This window comes from Nothobranchius furzeri, chromosome 5, assembly GCF_043380555.1.
Source record: "Nothobranchius furzeri strain GRZ-AD chromosome 5, NfurGRZ-RIMD1, whole genome shotgun sequence".
NCBI classification, from domain to species: domain Eukaryota; kingdom Metazoa; phylum Chordata; class Actinopteri; order Cyprinodontiformes; family Nothobranchiidae; genus Nothobranchius; species Nothobranchius furzeri.
In genome coordinates, this window is record NC_091745.1 from 47,609,805 (window position 1) to 47,623,882 (window position 14,078).

General features: G+C 39.9%; 1 protein-coding gene across 9 annotated transcripts in view; it reads right to left on the reverse strand.

Moving 5' to 3' along the window:
• Window positions 1-14,078, reverse strand: part of LOC107378798 (serine/threonine-protein kinase ULK4) — a 161,821-nt gene that overhangs the window by 5,108 nt on the left and 142,635 nt on the right. For 7 of the 9 annotated variants that reach the window (XM_070550837.1, XM_070550834.1, XM_070550835.1 and 4 more), the window contains one exon: window positions 10,521-10,609. In XM_070550837.1, the coding sequence (XP_070406938.1) occupies window positions 10,521-10,609 (89 nt within the window). Of the gene's footprint in view, window positions 1-6,617; window positions 7,680-7,708; window positions 9,508-10,520; window positions 10,610-14,078 lie in introns of those variants that run through there. The other 2 variants (XM_054740468.2, XM_070550836.1) reach the window with 2 other exon arrangements.

The following is a 14,078-nucleotide window of genomic DNA, read 5'->3' on the forward strand; positions in this document are numbered from 1 at the left end:
AGAGATGGAAACTTCAACTGAGCACGCCCTGTGAACACACAAAGCAAAAAAATGAACACTTGAACTGTTAGGTGAACACCACAAAATCTTTACAGTTCGTACACTGTAAACCCGAATAAGTAGGCAGAACTCAAAAAATGTAAGGCAATCAGTTGCCTCATATTTTCTGAGTTTATAAACTCAGATATTTGAGTATATCAGACCATAAATAAACTTAAATATTTGGAGTTTATATTAAATATATTTTCAAATTATGATCAAATTAAAGTTACCGATTAAGCCAACTCAAACAGAAAATAAAACAAAATTTGAAAAACAATTACAAACGCACACTTTTGAAAACTGGACAACAGCAGTGTGTAGTCTTTCTTTGAGTAGGTGGTTTAAAGCAACATCAGGATGCACATCAATTCAACATTAACAAAATATGAATTACACTAACCACTATCAAGTAAGTCAGTGAGTACTTTATGTCATTTGGCATAAAACTAGTTGAATGGGCTAATCCGATTCAATTATTCACGCTAAACTAAAGCCACAAATGGAGTTGCCAGACTCAGAACGGCTGGACGAACAGAGAAAATGTAAAACTCAACTGTTCCTCCCACTGTCTTTATGGGTGACCCCGAGAGGAAAGTTGACCATTGAGCAGGGTTGATGGTTTATCCCTTGAGGTCCACGTGACAGGGGTGAGGAGTGAGCACCACCTCACCCCTGTCACGTGGACCTCAAGGGATAAACCATCAACCCTGCTCAATGGTCAACTTTCCTCGCGGGGGTCCTACCCATTAGGACAGAGGGAGGGTTAACTCAAGGAGAAGTGGAAAATGAACATATTTGCCCAAATGGTGGTGTGTTACTTTAACATCAACAATTAAAGAGCAGACAAATAGTAAATTACATTGTGGATGTGGACAATGCTCTTAACAGAGTGAGCACTCTGAATCCACCACTCTTTCAGATTTTGAGTTACACATGTAACATCAGGTCATTTTTGACTCTGCAGCGTGGGTGACAGTTTAGACTCATCAAGACCAAGTAAGATTTTCTGCGTGAACTCAAATGTGTTGGTCAGTCCCTTCGGATAATCTAGATGTAAGGCATAGATGAGGCCGAACATTACCAGGAAGACATCAGGAAGGCTGGAGAGGTTGACAATCACATCACCCTCTAGGATAACAGATTCTCACTGGGTCGTACGTAACTGGACTCTCGGCATCATCTGTGATGGTTGTCAGGAGGACAACTGCTGCATCCGAGGTCCGGCTCATTGGTATCATCCTTACAAAAATGAAAGGGAGATCATACACTAATCACATCTGAACTGAAACTCTGACTGTGGACATTTTTATTTCAGTAGATTGTCATGTAAATAACAATAAATGCAGTCTGATAGACTCCTGTTTAGGGCTGGGCAACATGTCAAAGATTTATCGTTATCCAAGTTCTTGTCTCTCATCCAGATAATTTTTCCCATGTCAATAAATTTGATAATAAAAAAAATGAAAAGATGTGTAAGTTGGCCACATTTATGTCCCTTTAAGAAGCTGTAGCACCTTGAGTCATGTACAATTTTAGTCATTGTAATACACGAGACAGCCCCATCTAGTGGACAAATATTGTTGCTGCGCATTCCTGTAGTTATCGTCTACTTATCGTTATCGAGGTGAGATCTTCAACATATGGTGATATTGATTTTAGGCCATATCGCCCAGCCCTACCCCTGTTCATTCTGTTGCTTTGTGCTCTCATTTACGAATAAAGTGAGATGGCTTCCGTGTGTGCCAGTGTTATGCTAATGAAAGCTGCTTGAATTCTTTGCAGTGATTGTTGATTTTTCTCAGTGCCTTAAAGCCTGCCACACATGAGGGCCATCTGCTGAGCAAACGGTCTCGAATGACCGCTTGCTCAGCAGATACCTCGCCATGTGCGCCTGATTTTCACAGAGTTTTCCGCCTCACGAGACGCTGAGGTGAATATCTGACCAGTTAAGATATTTTCCGCCTCACAGGGGTAAAAACTCGCCGTGTGCGCATTACCGAGCTGCTGGTTGAGCTGAAATATTCTAGTGGCCAACCAAAGCACGTTCTCCGCTCACATGACCCCAAGATGGCAGCCCCGTCTGCATGTCAGAAAAGAAACAACACAGAGACAGAGCTGGAAACGGAGGAAATGCCTATCCTTTTTTGTTGAAACGTCGCCGCCACCGGCATTTGAAGGTTAGGAAAATATGGGTACAGTAGCTGGAAAGATGGACCAGGCAAGGAGTTTATGCCAATTTACTCCAAGAGATGCACCTGGAAGACCCAGAATCCTTCCGAAAGGGTAATGGAAACAGTGGGCCCATCGATCCACAAGGTACCATTTTGTTTATTTTTCAGACACACAGACAGGGTAAGGGGCTGTATCTGAATACATCTTGGGGTCATGTGAGCGGAGAAAGTGCTTTGATTGGCCACTAGAATATTTCAGCTCAGCCAGCAGCTCAGTAGTGCACACACAGCGAGTTTTTACCCCTGTGAGGCAGAAAATATCTAACTGGTCAGATATTCACCTCAGCGTCTCGTGAGGCGGAAAACTCGGTGAAAATCAGGCGCACACAGCGAGCAATCTGCTGAGCAAACAGTCCTTCGAGGCCGTTTGCTCAGCTGATTGCTCTCGTGTGTGGCAGGCTTAAACATCTTGCCAAAGGTTTGTAGTTGAAACAATGGCACTTTTTCCAAAATGTTCATGTGCGTTGTCTTTATGCATAAATAAATAGAATGATTTGTTCAAATTTACAATACTGGGACTTACCACACATGTCCTCAGAAATCCAGAGGTTTCCTCACGTAGATAGACAGGAAGGGCATGGAGAACAGTGGTACGCCTTGTGTGGACATCATGTAATTCCTAAGAAGATTAAGAGTGTAAATACTGTAAAGTTTACTAATCAAACTTAATGCCAAATTGCTCTGACCAATTTTCCAAGACAGTGATATCTGCATCTAAATCCAATGATAAACTGCTGAATTCAAAAGTTAATTTGAAGTGTTTAGCATTACATAATACGGAGGGGTATTAGGGCCACTGAAGAAAAAATTCTGAAAATAAATAAAATTAATAAAGTCAGAATTCTGACATTTATCTCAGTATTCAATTGTTTCCTTCAGTGGCCCTAATACTGCCTTATTGCCTAAGAGTATTAGAGTCACTGAAGAAAAAGAAAAGAATTGAGAAAAAAAAGTCAGATAATTTCAAAATTCTGGGATTAAAGTCAGAATTCTGACTTTTTTCATAAACCTAAAACCAAACAAACAAAAAACTATTTAGGAATTGTTTTTGTTAAAAAAAATCAAAACAACAAAAAAAAAAAAGCCTGAATTTTAAGATTTAAGTCAGAATTCTGATCCCCCCTCATAATCTTCCCCAATTTCCCCCTTTTTTTGTTTTAGGTACCAGTCAGAACTCTGAGATTAAACTCAGATTTATGACTTATTTTCTCAGAATTCTATATTTTTTTCCATCAGTGGCTCTAATACTCATAGCATAAAGGCATTACCTGTAAATTGTATATTCACCAGTTTTAAAAGACAAATCTGTATACATATATACATACATACATATATAGTCATGTTATTTAGGATGTGTCATCAAAAATGCAGACTGTGAGAATTACTCACCAGTGGTCTCACTTGTATGAACCTCTTGGGGGTCAACAGCAGCATGCCATCAATCTTGTGTGCAGAGAGTGGGGTTGGATCATTGAAGTCTGACTGCAGATTCATAGACAGGCTTCCCGGTGTGGCTGACAGCTCATAGGAACGCAGATGCTCTACATTTACACATCTACACCAGGAAGCATAATCAGTACAGAAAACATTGTGAATCACAAGGTAGATCTGTGTTAGTCTGAAAAATTTAGGCAGTCCTCCACTATATATATGAAGCTAAGTCATTAATCATCTAAATTGTGTGTGTGTGTGTGTGTGTGTGTGTGTGTGTGTGTGTGTGTGTGTGTGTGTGAGGAGATTCAAGTGTAATTTGACTTATCCACACAAAGCTAAAAACATAACATTTAAGAATCTGGAGTAACAGTGTACAGTACGGACAAAATTACAACACTAAAATACTGTGAAATTAATAGAAACAGCGTTCTGCGGTTCAAGATATGTGCAACTGAGCACTATTTAAAAAAACTATGGAGGGGACAAAAATGGAGGGAAGGAGGGAACATAGCATCGAGATACAGCACCGCTTCATCTTTTGCGGTCACAATCCTCTTCTACGGTTAAAAAAAAGCAGGCTGCTTGCAAAGCTATCGCACGGGTGCTACGGGGAAATAGTTTATAACACAGACTGATTTTGTCATCGCTGTACAAGAGACCACTGCTCATTTACTTTTAATAAGTGGACGTTTAAGTTTGACTTGGTGGCGCTGAACTCCCGCTTTCATTTTTTTCTCAGAACGTCACATTTAAAAAATTATGATGGAGGGGACAAAAATGGAGGGAATAAGTCTCTAGAAGTCTAATAAAAATTATCTAAAGTAATGCTAACCTTTAATAATGAGATAGCGCTGCTCATTTCATTAAATAAACGGACTTTAGTCGCACACAAAGTTAATAACACAGCTAACTCATGCAATGACTTAGCATATTAGCTTGCTACGTGGCCAACATTACTCACCATGTCCGTCTTAAAAACATTTAAAACATTTAAGCAACTTTTACGGCGGCTACTTACATTTAGCTCAGTGGTGCAGAACCACCAGTGACTGTCAAGTGCAGATGCAGAACAAAAGCGCGACCACCGACGGTTAATGCTCCTCCAACCCTTGCTCTTCTTCTCGGTCTGCTGAGAAGCTTCGAGAGCTGACTGAGCAAATGCTACAAAATAAAAGCACTTCCTGTGCGTGTAATTTCACAATAATTCGTAATTTCATGCTTAATATGTTATTTAGGACAGACAGACAGAGTAGTTATTTCAAAATAAGGCAAAGTTTCAAGCAAGGATAAACTTAATATGGAGGAAGTGATTATGTTAAACAGAAAGGACATGTCAAAAAGGACTGATTTCAAAATATATAAAGCTTTACAACAGGATTTGATTGTTAAGAATATAGATATTAAAGAAAAATGGGAACTGGAAGTGAACATAATGATAACAGATGAGGAATGGGAGGAAACACTTGAAGCAGGCCATAAACTACTAATAGTCCGTCTTGGAGGGAATTTGAATGGAAGGTGAAGATGCATGCTTTAAAACTCCACTTATCATGTCTAAATAGTAATGTTTCAAATTTATGTTGGAGAAAATGCGGGCTAGTGGGAGACTTTTCACATATATTTTTGGACTGCCCTAAATTCATACCATTCTGGGAAGGTGTTAGGGAGAAATTGAAAGAACCTGGAAGGTGAAATTACAATTTAAGTTAAAATGGTTTGTACTGGGAATGCTGTACCAAAAATCATACACACATAATGGAGACATACGTAATCAGAATTCTGCTTATGACTGCCAAGAAGTGTATTACAGTTTTATGGCTGGACACAGAACCACCAAGGGTGGCACAGTGGAGAGACAGAGTTAGACAGGTCTACAAAATGGAACAAATTAATGCAAGACTATGACTGGGACTAGGGAAATTAGAAAAAATTTGGGAACCAATAAAACAAATGTTAGAAAGATAGTACTCTCGTGTGAAAATTATTATTATTAATTTTTATTTTTTTTATTTATGTTTTTTTGTCTTTTGGGTGAGTTATTTAGCTAGATCAAAGTAAAATGTAGAATGTAGAAGAGAGCAGATACGATGAATACAGAGAAAGCTTGTCAGAACTATATGTACTGATTGGTGACTTGGTTAAGTTGGATAGATCTTATGGCCACAAGGAAATTCGAACTTTGTTCAGGGAAACACTGCCCTGGAGAAGGGAAGAAGAAACTCAAATGCATCTCCATGTAAATGTTGTTGTTCTAATTCAAAAATAAAAAGTTCCAAATATATATCTATATCTATCTATCTATCTATCTATCTATCTATCTATCTATCTATCTATCTATCTATCTATCTATCTATCTATCTATATATATATATATATATATATATATATATATATATATATATATATATATATATATATATATAATAAAGACATTAAAGAACCGAACTTCATGAATGTTTTTTGTGACAAAGAAGTATCTGTTCCAATCACTCTATCAGAGAAAAATCAGAGTTTTAGAAATAACGGGACACTCAGTAGAGCCATTATATTATATTTTTTACAAGTGTATGTAAACTTCTGACCACAACTGTATGTATATATATATATATATATATATATATATATATATATACTTATATATATATATATATATATATATATACTTATATATACATTTATACTTATATATATATATATATATATATATATATATATATATATATATATATATATATATATATACTTATATTATATATATATATATATATATATATATATATATACTTATATATTATATATAAGTATATATATATATATATATATACTTATATATTATATATATATATATATAGATATATATATATATATATAGATATATATATATATATATATATATATATATATATATATATATATTAAGTATACTTATACATTACTTGGTGAAATATACTTCTGATAGAGTCAAGTACAAGTATAGTCTAAATGTAAGTAAACTTTAATGTAAGTATGTATTAAAGTATACTTAGTAGTATTTAAAAAATGTACTCGGATAACTATACTTCTAATAAGTACATTGAAAGTAAACTTGGAAGTATACTGTATTCATTTTTAGTATACTTCAAGTATACTTCAGTGTACTTCTTTTTGGTAAGGGCACAGCTGATCAGAGAACATCCTAGAAGATGCGATGTCACCATTCATCATCAAGTAACTCAGATAGTTGATCTGAAGTCACTTCAGTGGTTTCAGGTTATTGTGAAACCCTTAATCATAACTTCCTCCCCTCTTGTCTTTAACCCAGGTGTCTGAGGGCAACACACACACACACACCTTCCTATTAATCTAATTAGAACAGCTCCCAGAGGTCTCGGAAACCCTTCAAAGTTTTGGGTTGATGGAGGTTTTGAGTCCCGGCACGGCTCAGAGGACAGGATATCAGCAAAGAGACACTTTATTCTAACGGGTTATGTCTGAACACCCGATAATCATCATCTGGTCTTTCCAGGATGGGTGGCACTCCATCAGCTGTTTGACTAAACATCACAGGTGTGTGTTTACTAAAGAGCAGCTTAGCGGCCATACAGATGTTAGAGACTAGGATCGGGCCTCGAGGCTTTTCTTTTGGAACAGAGACTCCCAGAAACGCCCCTCTCTTGAGGACTTTGAAAAGGCATTCCTCAGGTTGTCATGGTAAAGGCTCAGTGGCATCGTCTTCCGCCGCGGCCCAAACTCGTCTCAATTAAAACCTCACCCATCCCCTCTCATCCCTTCTTTCCTCGTCAGTCCTCTCATCTCCTGCCCTTTCCCCTAAAAACCTCCACGTCGCTCTTCCAGTGGGAGGGAGGGGGGGTGGCCACTTCAAAGGCGACGGCTGATTTGAGCTTTCATCTGCTGGAGGAAAAGAAAAGAGAGTAGACGGGGGAGGGAAGAGGAGAAGTGGGAGAGGAAGGACACAACAGGAGGAGTCAGGAGCTAGAGAAAGGGGAAGGAAAATGGAGAGGGAGAGCGTGTGGGGGTGTGTGAGGGAGACGGAGAGGAGGGGTCGCGTAAGAGCAGGCCGACAATACACCCTTAATATTGATCTGACCGTGTGAGTGTGTGTGTGTGTGTGTGTGTGTGTGTGTGTGTGTGTGTGTGTGTGTGTGTTTGTGTGTGAAAGCGAAAGAGTTTGTGCGTGCAGAGTGAAAGTGACTAATTGTGTGCATTCATGATGTGTGTGTGTGTGTGTGTGTGTGTGTGTGTGTTTGAGAGCGAGAGGTTGCTGATCTCAAACATCAAAAGATCAAAGGAAGAGTGGTCGCTACTGAGGAAACCATCAGTTCAAAGGGGAGCTAACACACACACACACACACACACACACACACACACACACACACACACACACACACACACACACACACACACACACACACACACACACTAATTATTGTGTTTTTGAGAAGAAAACCTACTTTAACTAAAGTGAAGCTTTGGTTTTTGGCCAACTGGACTGGAAAAAGTGACCAAATGTCGTAACAATGTCGAGATGATATTTTTCGGAGCTTTGAGGCTGACAGCCCGTCAAACTAAAATAAAACAGGAAACTTTTGACACGTATAAACCAGATATGTTCAGACATGCATGAAAATAATAAGACATGGAAGAAAACACACATCTAAAATTAAACTCTGAATAATTGGTTACTGGAAGCCTTTGAGGTTTCGACACCAGTGACTGGCTAAAGTGGAAATAACAGACGAAATTCGGACGCTGGTTTTAGACGCATCATAAAAACGATTTAAATGAGCCGACTTTGTTTTAGTGGAACGACCTTTCTGACTCTCAGTGACACGCCTGCACCTGTCCACAGGTACTCGGGCCCACTCAAACCGCTGCAGATGTTTCAACTTCCTCCACAGAGGTTCAACAGGATCTAAACATTTGAGTCATTGTCCTGTTGGACGACCCATGACCCGAGACACACACACCAAGCGTTCTGACTCTGGAGGACATAGTCGGGTCGTGAACAGATTCAGGATTTATTTTAGCTCCACCCATTGAGCTGATGGGGTTTACCAGACGGGTCTAGCTATTCTAGTTCCGTTTAGCTTTATTACATAGTTGTTTTACAGCGGCGTCTTCTTCAGTCGTTTTCCATCAAGTCCTCTTTGGTTCAAATAGGAATGGATGTGGAAATGACCCTGCTGAACTTTGGCCCTGGAGTTGCTCTGAGCTCCTTGGTCACTTGTCCTCTTGTGGAAACGTCCGGGGAGGTTGTCCACTGTCCTGTCCTAGGTGGTCTTCAACATGCTGTCGCTCTGATCTCCAGCTGCTTGTTATATAAATGTAAGCATGATCGGAGCTACGTGATGCTAGCAACCTAAACGGGTTTTCTTTTTTACGAGCGGGGACACAGAGTCAGACAACATCGAGCATCCCTACTGGTTTTTATTGATTTTCAGTACATTTGAGATGAATTACTTCAGTTATTTGAGTGACCACATACATGTCTTTAGCACCTATGAATGGCTTAGTACGGACGGGGTGAGACGCGAGTTGTGAAGCAGGGAGCTGCAGATACCTGATCTTTCTAGTTGTGCAGTGGGACGCTGAGCCTCGTGGTTTGATCAGGAAAACCTTATTATGACGAAGCAACTCGGGACGAGGGGAGACAGGACTAGAAGATTGGACAGCATGGTACGTGGACTCACACCCAGACACGGAGGATCGGCTCGGGCATCAGGAAGGAGCCAAAAGCAGAGTTATTGAGATAAAAGGAGCCAAGGACGATGGCTGATTTCACTTAGTCTGAACGTCTGACCTGAGAAAATCAATCAAACTTTATTTTTCCTACAAAGAATGCAACTCAAAGTGCTTTACATATTAAAATGACCCCACATAACCCTCATTCCCATCCCTCCCACAAGAATTCTAAAGCATTGGCACTGCCCCCCCCCCCCCCCCCCCCCCCCACACACACACACACACACACACACAGACACAAGAACATTGGTACATTGGGCCGAGTTCAGATGAGCCAGATATGGTAGAGCAACAAAAGGAGATGAAACTGATGACAAGTAGATTATAGACGGCACCTATGGAAACATGTAGGAGAACACTGGATCGGGGCAGAAGTTCATTTGTGACGGACTTTTACTTAATAATCGATCCTCCATGATTCTGACTAGTTTGGACTGAGCCTTGGAGAATCTTAGACTGGGCCAAGTGGCTGGAGCCTCAGATCATCTTTTGAGTTATTTGGAGCGTGTCATGGTGTAAGGTGCTGCTTAAAGAGCAAGTCACCCCCAAATCAACTTTTTTTTGCTGATAAACTAAATAAACGAGTGTCTAATCGTGCTGCAGACACGTGTAGTTAATAGTTTTGTACTTTAGTGCATTTTAGTTAAAATTGTAATTTTCTGCCTAAAACTGTCAGTGTTGTGCCATTGTCAGGTAAAAACTCTGCACTGCATTAGAATTTAAATCTTCCACCGCTATTGGCTAAGAGGTATGCTATGATGTCAACTGGTCCTTATGATGTCACAATGCCGTTGTGAGCCTGTGTGTGTGTGTATTTGTTAGCGGCTCCGCCCTCTCGGTCTGCTAGGCAACAGCATTTGTTGCATTTTTCAAACATGAAGAGGGAGTGAAGTAAGTTTCTTGTAGGGGGTGACTTGCTCTTTAAAGAGGAGGGACAAAGGTCTACCGGGTCATTAGGGATGTGATAAGTAATCCAACGTCTCACAGGTTTTCCTGCTGTAGGAACAGAATTCATCAAATCTATAAAACATCGACATAAACACACGGACGGACAGCATCAGAAAGAGGCACCTGTTGGATGTAGCAATATCCTGCAGTAGAGTCCTTAGTCCCGCCCCCTCTGGACATTCTAACCAGTCAGACCGTTCTGTAGTTTGTATCTACAAAAGAAGAAAGAAAAGAACAGAGAAAGTAAAATGGAGCTCAGAGTGGGAACACTGGACCGGAGTATCATAATTATTCATGATATCATAGAAATGTTCAGAAGGTGATTTATTAGAGACTTACCCTTTCCCTCCTACATTTTAATGACTTTTTCCTTGGACCATCAAAGGTAAACAGAAACACCGAATTATGTCTTGTTGTAAATTAATGAAAGAAGAAAGACGATCAGCTTCGGCTGTAGTTATCACATGCTAATGCTAATCATCTGACTTAAAGACATAAGCACCGCCCACTCCTGTATCAATGCACGTTTATATGCTCCAAATTTCCCCATTCCGATTAAAACGTTGGTTGATCGGAAATCCAGAATCTGTTAACATGCACACTAACTAAAATGATCCGATCGTGCCGTGAGTTTATGAGCATGCGCAGAGTTGTCTTTCCCGGAAAAAAGTAAACAAACATCATGAAACTAAATGAAAAGTGTAAAAACTTCCTGCTTTCCTGATTCATTTAATAATTTTAATGATTTTATTTTGCTAGAAGTTACGTTCAGTGAAGCCAGTAACACGTTACAAAGTAACTCGTTACTCTGATATAACGTCATTTCTTGGTAACGACTACTCTAACAGCGTTACTATTTCCATACTAGTAATTAAATTAAAGTTACTTATCAGAAAATCTGCATTACATTATCCTTTACTCTGAAGGTTTTATTTGCTTAGGAACTATGGCGCGGTATGGGGGCCAAAATTAAGAATACTGCCCAGCAGCAGGAGGCTATATAAATTCCGAAGCAAACTACCGATCTGATTAATGATAAGCTGGCGCCGGTAACTGAGAGGCTGGCGCTGCTTACGGAGGAATAGCACATTTACCGGTGTTATTACTAGATACGCTAGGGATTAGCAGCCCTCGTCTGGTCATTGACTGGTTCACTCCCCCCCTCTCCTGTCTATTAGCATGGATAGGCTAGCGTTAGCCTGGACGGGTTGGTGTTAGCGTAGTAGAGGCTGGCCATTAGCGTGCCTAGGCTGGCCACTAGCTGAATTTCCTACCTCCTCGACGGACCATTAGCATGGATAGGCTGGCGTTAGCATCGGAGAGGCTAGCCATTAGCGTGCCAAGGCATGCCACTAGCTGGATTTTCTACCCTCTTGATGGACCATTAGCATGGATAGGTTGGTGTTAGCATCGGAGAGGCTAGCCATTAGCGTGCCAAGGCATGCCACTAGCTGGATTTCCTACCCTCTTGATGGACCTTTAGCATGGATAGGCTGGCGTTAGCATCAAAGAGGCTAGCCATTAGCATGTCTCGGAGAGTCACTTACTCTACTAGATGCGTTTTTTTTTTTACTTTTATTAAATGGATGACTATGCGACTATGAGACCTGTAATCACAGTTGTTCCTTTGGCAGAACGTGTTGTTATACACATTAACTTTAAGCATATTGTAAAGTGGACAGCCTGTTAGCATTGATTAGGTGCTGCGTTAACTCCATTTTGCTCTTAATTACAGGTTGATGGCATTTTCATTTTATATAGTTTGGTTTTCTTGCACATATCAGAGAAAAAGCCAGAGCTAACTAGTTTGTACTTTTCATCTTTGGATTTTAAATCCTTGGTATTGAATTACAGGTTAATAATTATTAAAATTGTGATGTTATCTTTAGTATAACTATATAATATGTACCAAAAAAAAACACATCTAATAGAATAAGTGACTCTCCGAGACATGCTAATGGCTAGCCTCTTCGAAGCTAACGCCAGCCAATCCATGCTAAAAGTCCATCGAGGAGGTAGGAAATTCAGCTAGTGGCCAGCTTAGGCACGCTAATGGCTAGCCTCTCCAATGCTAACACCAGCCCGTCCAGGCTAACGCTAGCCTATCCATGCTAACAGACAGCAGAAGGAGTGTGTGAACCAGTCAATGACCAGCCGAGGGCTGCTAGTCAATTCAAATTCAAATTCAAAAATACTTTATTAATCCCAGAAGGAAATTGATTGCTGTAGTAGCTCAGAATAATAATACTAATCAAGTTATCAAAGAGTTGTTGTATATTACAATGGCTGCTGGCAGGAAGGATCTCCAGTAGCGGTCAGTGTTGCAGCGAAACTGAAGAAGCCTAGCGTATCTTGTAGTAACGCCGGTAAAGGTGCTATTTCTCAGTAAGCAGTGCCAGCCTCTCAGTTACCGGCACCAGCTTATCATTAATCAGATTGGTAGTTTGCTTCGGAATCTATATAGCCTCCTGCTGTTGGGCAGTATTCTTAATTTTGGCCCCCATACCGCGCCATGAAGAACATCCTGCGTAAAGGAAATGTAACATCGCAGAGAAGCCAAGATCAGGTTTGCATAAAGCATTTGACCAATCAACACGTACTTTCCTTGCACAAGGGAAGCAGTATACTGCTACGCCAAACTATAGAACGGCACCGTGATGCCATTTGTTGCAATATAACTCTCACTCGTGCTGCAAAATTAAAACCAACAAAAAAAGCACAGCCATATTACTGAATAAATGACTAAAAACATCAAACACAACCCTGTAATAAAACCCCAACAAAACACACAATAAAGAAAATAAAACTGTAAAGCTGGCTACCCATAATGCACTCTGGAGCCGCATGTGGCTCTTTCATCCATCTGATGCGGCTCTCTGCTTGTAAAATAATTAATGAATATTTATGTAACGTTATGAAGTTCATTATTTTCAGCTCCACATAGCTGCCCCTTCACACAGTAACACCCGTGTAGAAAACGCCAAGGAGGGACCATATCAAACTGCACAAGGGTCCCACAGATTTGGCCGATACCAACAACAACAATCCACCGACTTCAAAAGGGGGGTGATATATACGTCCCGTTGGTTCCACAGGTTTCTATCTCTGATGACACAAATTTGTTTGTTTGTGAGTGTGCATGGTTGTCTTTCCTGTTATACGTCACGTGCAGACTTAAGGTGTGTTGAGACGGACGTGCTGTGGGCTCCTGGAGTCAGGTAAACGGCCAGGTAACAGTGAGTGGGTTAGGCCACATAGTACTGTTGTCCAAAATTTTGTTTTTTTTAATCTTTACTAATCACAATTCCTTAGGGGTACATTAACATGAACATGATTACTAACCACTGATTTACATTTTAGTACTGATTTACATTTCTGTATTTTTTATAGTACCTTTGACCAGTTGATTTAAGAGTGAATATTATGTTTGTGATTATCAATTCTTTGATTTATCCTACAGGGCTATAACCAATTTTGCCCCTGTCCTGACAGCGTGTATTTACAGTGAGGATTCACTGATACCAGTTAGGGTTCTTTCATTTTTCTGCTTCTCGCATCATCCTTTTTGCATCTCATACAGACAGGGCTGCATCCATTTCTTCACTTAATGGGTAATTACACATAAAACTAACACATAGTACAAAAGGCACTCATAGAGTTAGGTTTTTCATTTTTTTTTTG